Raw genomic sequence first — 8,902 nt, forward strand, 5'->3', positions numbered from 1 at the left:
TTGAGTCAGTTGTAGTGAAATGGATGAACCTAGAGCTTGTTTTACAGAGTGAAGTACGTCAGAAAAAGAAAAACAAATATCATATGTTAACTCATATATATAGATTCTAGAAAAATTGTAATGATGAACCTGTTTACAGAGAAGAAAGGGAGATGGTACATAGAGAATAGACTTGTAGACACAGCAGGGGAAGGAGAGAGTAGGACGAACTGAGAAAGTAACATTGACATATATACACTACCATGCGTGAAATAGATAGCTAGTGGAAAGCTGCTGTATAACACAGACGGCCCGGCTGGTGCTCTGTGATAACCTAGAGGGGTAGGATAGGTGGCAGGGAGGGAGACTTTAGAGGGAGGGGAAATATTTATAATAATGGCTGATTTACATTGTCGTATGGCAGAAACCAACACATTATAAAGCAATTATCCTCCAATTAAAAAAAAATGTATTGAAGTGAATTATTCAGAAACACTTTCTGAGAGTTGAACTACTATTAATATATATTAGAATAATAAGCTGTTTATCAGGTAGTCAGAGTTTAGTGCTAGAGAAAGCATCTGTAGATTTGTTGGCATTGGCCTTTTTCTTCAATATTGATAAATTATTCTCGGCACGTAAAGAATATTAAGTGTAGTCGATAATTTTCCAAAAGGCATTTGTGGCATTAAGTGAGATTGTGAAAGTGAAGTGAAAGTTGCTCAGTCACGTCTGACTCTTTGCAACCCCATGGACTATAGGAATTCTCCAGGCCAAGATACTGGAGTGGATAGCCTTTCCCTTCTCCAGGGGATCTTCCCCAACCCAGGGATTGAATCGGGGTCTCCCACATTGCAGGTGGATTCTTTACCAGTTGAGCCACAAGGGAAGCCCAAGAATACTGGGTAGCCTATCCCTTCTCCAGTGGATTTTCCTGACCCAGGAATCGAACCAGGGTCTCCTGCATTGCATGCAGATTCTTTACCAACTGAAATATCAAGGAAGCCCTTAAGTGAGATTCAGTTTTATATAATGAATGTCTCAGTGTAATCTATAATATCATACATATCAGTAATTGAGTCCTTGAGCCTCATTCAAAAGAACAGTCAATATTTTCAACATTCAGAATTAGTCTTTCTCAAGCAGCGTTTCAAGGAAGAAAGAAACATTGATTAGTCCCAGTACCCTCCAATTATTATAATGGTGTCTAAATCTAGCTTAAAAATTCATTGCTTTGGAGTAAGGCATTATCTACTGTGGAAATTTGTAAGACTATTTCATAGAAAATAGATTTTGTCAACCAGAACATGATTAGAATTGGACTAAATATTTCCTAAGAAGTATACTTTCTGGAAAAGAAGAGTGTACAAAGTCCAGAGTGTGGGGCCAGTTACAAATAGTTTTGGATCTTTTGCAATAGGGAGACTTTAATGCATAAGTGGGTTACACAAGTGATGGGGTAGCTGGAAAACCAAACAATGAAATGAGAGTTGAACTTGAGACTAGAAATACCTGGCAGCTGTTCCCACCGCTGGACTTGAAGAAGCAAAAGAAGCCAAAGGCCCAGGATAACCTGGTGGAAGCAGGGACAATGGTAAGCTTGCCAACAGAACTAGAACCAAAAGAGGAGATGGCCACCCCACCCTGAAAAGCCTCCTACAGCACAGTGGAAGGCAGAATTACCCTGGCTTCTCTTTTCTCTTCTTTCTGCTCTCCTGCCGGTCCGTGTCTCCCATGTGAAAGCCAGTCAATATGGGAGCCTGGAGGAAGTAGCCTTCAGAGCCCAGTCTTCCTGTAACACAGAACAGTGAAGAAAAGGGACAATGAAAGAATTTGAGGGCAAACAAACCCAGGACCAGCACACCTAGCAAATATTTTTATCCCTTTTTGGCACTATATTTTGACACTTTGTCACTACAGTTGAAAGAAAAGTTTATAGAAGGAAAATTACAACATAGTCTACACATCAGTTGTTTCTAATGTTTACTATTATGTAAGCGTTAGTCGCTAAGACGTATCGGACTCTTTGAGACCCCATGGACTGTAGCCCACTGAGCACCTCTGTCCATGAGATTCTCCAGGCAAGAATACTGGAGTGGGTTGCCATTCCCTTCTCCAGGGGATCTTTCCAACCCAGGGACTGAACCCAGATCTCCTGCATTGCAGGCAGATTCTTTACCATCTGAGCCACCAGAGAGCCCAACCTCATCAGAAATGTTTACAGACAATCCCAATACGTGAACACTAATTTTCAAATGAGATGTATATATTTATATCTTATATTTTATCCGTATATTTATAATTTTTGTAAACTATAAATTGTACCTGAACGGATTATTTTACACAAAACCTGATATACACCATCTACTTAAGAGACAACTATAGAATAACATTGGCAATACTTTAAGAAGTGATAATACTGCTGTCTGTAGAACATAATTCCTTTTTGACACAAAGGCTTTTCTAAAATAAATTTATTCATTTTAATTGGAGGCTAATTACTTCACAATATTATAGTGGTTTTGCCATGCATTGCCATGAATCAGCCACAGGTGTACATGTGTTCCCCATCCTGAATCCCTCTCCCACCTCCCTCCCTATCCCATCCCTCTGGGTCATCCCAGTGCACCAGCCCAGAGCACCCTGTCCCATGCATTGAACCTGGACTGGCGATCCGTTTCACATATGATAATATACATGTTTCAATGCCATTATCTCAAATCATCCCATCCTCATCCTCTCCCACCGAGTCCAAAAGACTGTTCTACAAATCAGTGTCTCTTTTTCTCTCTCGCATACAGGGTTATCGTTACCATCTTTCTAAATTCCATATATATGTGTTAGTATACTGTATTGGTGTTTTTCTTTCTGGCTTACTTCACTCTGTACAATAGGCTCCAGTTTCATCCACCTCATTAGAACCGATTCAAATGTATTCTTTTTAATAGCTGAGTAATATTCCATTGTGTATATGTACCACAGTTTTCTTATACATTCGTCTGATGATGGGCATCTAGGTTGCTTCCATGTCTTGGCTACTATAAACAGTGCTGTGATGAATATTGGGGTACATGTGTCTCTTTCATTCTGGTTTCCTTGTTGTGTATGCCCAGCAATGGGATTGCTGGGTTGTATGGCAGTTCTATTTTCAGTTTTTCAAGGAATCTCCACACTGTTCTCCATTGTGGCTATACCAGTTTGCATTTCCACCGACAGTGTAGGAGGGTTCCCTTTTCTCCACACTCTCCAGCATTTATTGCTTGTAGAGTTTTGGATAGCAGCCATTCTGACTGGCGTGAAATACCTCATTGTGGTTCTGATTTGCATTTCTTCGATAATGAGTGATATTGAGCATATTTTCATGTGTTTGTTAGCCATCTGTATGTCTTCCTTGGAGAAACGTCTGTTTAGCTCTTTGGCCCATTTTTTGATTGGGTTGTTTGTTTTTCTGGAATTGAGCTGCAGGAGTTGCTTGTATATTTTTGAGATTAATTCTTTGTTGCTTCATTTGCTATTATTTTCTCCCATTCTAAAGGCTGTCTTTTCACCTTGCTTAGAGTTTCCTTTGTTGTGCAAAAGCTTTTAAGTTTAATTAGGTCCCATTTGTTTATTTTTGCATTTATTTCCAATACTCTGGGAGGTGGGTCATAGAGGATCCTGCTGTGATGTATGTCAGAGAGTATTTTGCCTATGTTTTCTTCTAGGAGTTTTATAGTTTCTGGTCTTACATTTAGATCTTCAATCCATTTTGAATTTATTTTTGTGTATGCTGTTAGAAAGTGTTCTAGTTCCATTCTTTTACAAGTGATTGACCAGTTTTCCACAAAGGCTTTATTTTTAACCATTCCTTAACAGATTCTGTGGCATGCATGTGTACAAAACTGAGGTTCTCTCACAAAAACTTTAATGAATTAAAATTTTAATGAGGAATGAATGAGAAGTTTAGGTTAACAGAAAAACACTACTATATAGTACTATAAAGTAAATTTAAAAGGCTATTGAATACCAGTCCCTCTAGGGCACATGGACTGATATTAAATAGCTGGTGATAATCTATAATGGAAAAGAATATTTAAAGTATGTAGATGTACATATATATTATATATGGGGCTTCCCAGGGTGGCTCAGCTGTAAATAATCTGCCTACCAATATAGGAGACATGAGTTCAATCTTTGGATCAGGAAGATCCCCTGGAAAAGGAAATGGCAACCCACTCCAGTATTCTTGCCTGGAAAATCCCATGGACAGAGGAGGCTGGTGGACATCAGTCCATGAAGTCACAAAAGAGCTGGACATGACTTAACAATGAAACATCATAAATCATATATAAATATATATTAAAAATACAAGAATATATAAACTATATATGGATAAACTTGGATCAATTACACCTGAAATTAACACATTGTAACTCAACTATACTTCAGTAAAAAATCTTTTAAGGTACTGTCTAAATAATATTCACACAATGTTACCTAGCTATATTTAATAGTATGTAATAGAATGTAGGTGAAAGACCTTAACAGGCTCTGCAAACTTTATTATGTGTAGAACTAAAGGATGTTCTCACAGACTGGAAGTCCATTGTTCCTTTCTATCTGGTATCCAGTATACTATGACAACATGAAAGTATCTGTTTTGAATACCTTTACAGCAAAATTCCTGTGTACATGCATGCGTGTGTTACAAGGTATTCTGCAATTGATTATCTTCCACTGACAACAGAAGCACAAGTCTCTGTGGCTCTTCTCTCTCCTGAGAGGGGCCTGTCTCCCTCTCTAATATAGTTATGGGAAGTTACCTGAGAAGAAAAACTCAAGAAATTGGTGCTGAACAAACAAGCTAACCACAATCCATCTGAAGAGAGCTTCAGATTAGAGGGGTTTGTGATTACAGGAGCATGAGATAACAGGAGAGACTGAGTTTACTGCCCACATGGGGTTCATCCACTGCCTGTCCTAGATCAGTGATCATGATTGAACTTTTCATCAAAACCCCCATCAAGAACCTCTACCCTGGATTGCCATTCTTTCCAGAAGGTAGAACTTAATCTCTGTTGTTTTGGGAAAAAAGGAAAGTATATGTGCTCGCTTTGGCAGCACATATACTCAAAAAAAAAAAAAAAAAAGGCAGAAAAAAGCAAAATTCATTTTAAAAGTTGAAGAAATCTAGAGCTACTTGCCTTCAGCAGTGAATGGAAGTAGTTTTTAAAATGTGCAACCCAACATTGACTGATGATGAATAATTGACTACCCTCTCCTCTTTGTAGATGTAAAGCCCTGTATTCTCACCTTGATTAACAACAGGAATATGAAAGAGAGAACAGGTTCAGTGTGGTCTGTTTGAAAAATATTGGTTATTCTTGCAACATAAATGCACAAGGAAAAAAATTGTGAAAATGTAGAATTACATCAAGCCAAATGAGGCCACTCATGTGCTGACTTTTTTCCAGGAGTCATTGAATATTTCAACAATACAGTTATTTTATTCTTTACTGAGTAGCAGAATCAAAGTTAGCCAGATAAGGTCAATGTCAATTTTAGTGCATCTAGTATTAATTTTAATTCAGGGTTTTTATTTTCCCACTAAAATGCATGGGCAGATAGACAGATGCTAACCAATGTGATCACCAGGGTCAGTTACTTTCTTTTGCTCTAATTCTGGAAAAGCAATCATACTCTACTCAAAATTCATGATAGTTTTGTCTTAGCAAAAATTCAAAATTTAGCTGATTTTATCTTGGATGTAAATAAGCCACTTATTCTCTCTAAACTGGACTATGCAATAATTGCCTGAGAATCATTGTAATGGCCACGAGTTCTTAAAAGTAAGTTTTATTTTCTAGTGGATTTATTTAAGGGAAAATCAGAAATTTTCAATGGAGGGTTTATTGTTGTTTTTTATGACTTTGTTTTTAAGGAATTTGTTTAGATTTGATATCACAAGTAAATGACTGAAACCATTTTGGAGATCTCTGAACTGACATTCAGAACCACAAATGTGCATAACTATATCTCTTAATCTTTGCAAGTTAATAGTTAAAAAGACATGAGTAAGTTCTACATAATTTACTTTTACAGAGTCAACACATTGTACTAGGTGGCTGAATTCATATACTCTTGTAATAAAATGACATTAAAGTATGTGAACTGAGGGGTTACTAGGGGCAAGAGTTTGCTGTTTTAGGGACAGTAAAGTAGATTTTTCTAGAGAGTAGTATTTACTCTCTAGAAAGTAAATACTAGAAAGTATTACTCTCTAGAAAGTTGTCAGACTAGTGATTCAATTAGGGAGATCACAGAAGTTTCCTTAACACTATTATCAGGTTAATAATTATTTGCTTCACAGAAAAAAAATGAATAATAATAATAACCATTTCTAACACTTGCAATGTGAAAATTCTAACTCTTCTTGTCTTTAGGTCTCCAGAGCTGTGTACCTTGGTAGACTCTTGCTCTCTCAATGTATTTTTCAACTTATCTTTTATATCTATTATCATGTATCCATATGTGTAACCATCATCTTTCTTTCAATTTCTTTGGTTTTCACACTATGCATATAAATGGCCTGTATATATATATATATATTTAATATAAATTTATTTGTTTTAATTGGAGGTTAATTACTTTACAATATTATATTGGTTTTGCCATACATCAACATGGGAGAATGGCATTGGCCTGTATATTTTATCTTCAGAGAATTGGGGATACATTTCAAACCTGCTTTTGTATATGTTCTAAATCTATTCTATATTTATATATATATTTTTAAGCACAGGATGTTTTCATGACATATATTTCTATTTGTATAACAAGTCAACACGTTACATTTTTTTATTTTGCACAATTTTATTTTGCCTGTTATTTCTTTATATAAAAATCAGTGTAAAAATGTTCACTTTACTCAGTTATTTTCCCACTGATTTTAATTTCTGATTTTCTTCCCATAGGAAGAAAATAGGAATGACCAAGAATGGTGACTCACAATTAAGCAATGAAAGGAACAAATGCTAGCACTCTGGCAGGTTTCATCCTACTGGGCTTTTCTGACCAGCCCCACCTGGAGATGGTTCTCCTTCTCGTGGTCTCTATCATATACATTCTGACACTGATGGGGAACACAGCAATCATACTGGTCTCATACTTTAACCCCAAACTCCACACACCCATGTATTTCTTCCTCTCCAATCTCTCCTTCCTGGACCTCTGTTTCACCACCAGTGTTGTCCCACAAATGCTTTGGAATCTCAAGGGGCCTGACAAGACCATTAGCTACACTGGCTGTGTGATCCAGCTGTATGTTGCTTTGGGGCTGGGCTCCACAGAGTGTGTCCTGCTGACTGTTATGGCCTATGACCGCTTCAATGCCATCTGTCGACCCCTCCACTATGGAGTGGTCATGCACCCAAAGCTCCTCCAGCAACTAGCAGCTCTGGCCTGGATCAGTGGCTTTGTGGAGTCCACGGTTCAGACCATCCTTGTTTTCCAATTGCCTCTCTGCAGCCATCACATGGTGGATGACTTCATGTGTGAGGAGCCTGCCCTGATTAAGATTGCCTGTGTGAACACGACCTTCCTGGAGAATGAGCTCTCCATAGCTTGTGTCCTCTATGTGGTAATACCTCTGGGGCTTATTCTGGTCTCCTACGGCTGCATTGTTAGGAATGTGCTGAAGATAAAATCCACTGAAGGCAGGAGGAAAGCATTTGGGACTTGTGGGTCCCACCTAATTGTTGTGGTTTTGTTTTTTGGGACTCTAGCTTCCATTTACATTCAACCCAAGAGCAAATACACACAGAATTACAGCAAATTCCTCACCCTCTTCTACACTGTAGTGACACCCTCACTTAATCCTTTGATCTACACCTTGAGAAACAAAGAAGCTAAGTGGGCGCTAAGAAGGTTGCTGGGAAGAGACCCAAGTTAGGGAGAAATGTAAAATATCCTCATACAATCCCTCAGATAGTAAGAACTTTTAGCATCATCTAATTTTGGTTTTTCCTTTTGTTTGTAAAGATCACAGCTAAATCTCCTGAATAAAATGGTATGAAATTTTCTTTCAGAGACACCCTGAAGCTGCCTACTGTAAATCCTCATATTCCTTTCCAGAAATGTTATGTCTCTTTTTTCTTTTGGCTGTTTTCTAAAGATTCTATGAATAAATAAATATTTATAGTGGTGCATATGTATATGTATTATAATTTTATAAATCCTGGAGTTATTGCTTTAGAGATTAACTAATAGCAGGGTGGATATGTTCATGACAGATCTATTTTCTCATCACAGAAGAAATCACCTGCGTCATAGAGATAGAACTTTCTGAGAACTTTCTATTGTTCTCCAGATCTCTCATTCAGTAGTTCCACAGTCCATAACTGTTCTGTCCATTGTTTACATACAAGCATAAAGGTCCACTGGAAAACCTACAATTACCTAACACGTTTTCTTTTGGAGGGGATTACTGATTCTTGTTCATTTACCAGAGGCATCTGGGACTAAGTACATCCAGAGATTTTTCTGATCTCTTCCACCCACAGAGAAGCTTCCAAGAGATATGAGCCATGAGACTGAGTATTTCTCATTTATAAATCTCTTGTCCTCACTTAATGGCTCTCAATCTCTTTTGATCAAATCTTTAACTCTCTATCTGGAATCTAAGAAGATATGCATTAGAATTTTAAAGTATTGTCATTTAATCTAAATATCTATATTTGTCACAATATATAGATTTCTTTACTAAAACATGTCTTTGGCCTCCTATATGTTATTCACTTTTATGGATATCATAACTTTAGAAAATAATTCTCTTCATATTGAATATAAAGCTTTACCTATTCTAATAACATACTTTAAAATCTTGGTAATATGTTCAGTTTAAAAATATTGACCTAATTTTTCCCATATCCACATGGTTATTTGC

The 8,902-nt window shown here is 37.2% G+C and overlaps 1 protein-coding gene across 1 annotated transcript; it reads left to right on the top strand.

The window, feature by feature from the left end:
- The first annotated feature begins 6,976 nt into the window (after window positions 1-6,976).
- Window positions 6,977-7,909, top strand: LOC113882052 (olfactory receptor 2G3-like). Its single transcript, XM_027525223.1, has one exon. It carries the CDS (start codon window positions 6,977-6,979, stop codon window positions 7,907-7,909), a length of 933 nt encoding a protein of 310 aa, XP_027381024.1.
- The last annotated feature ends 993 nt before the right edge of the window (window positions 7,910-8,902 follow it).

The sequence above is a fragment of the Bos indicus x Bos taurus genome, chromosome 23 (assembly GCF_003369695.1).
Source record: "Bos indicus x Bos taurus breed Angus x Brahman F1 hybrid chromosome 23, Bos_hybrid_MaternalHap_v2.0, whole genome shotgun sequence".
NCBI lineage: Eukaryota > Metazoa > Chordata > Mammalia > Artiodactyla > Bovidae > Bos > Bos indicus x Bos taurus.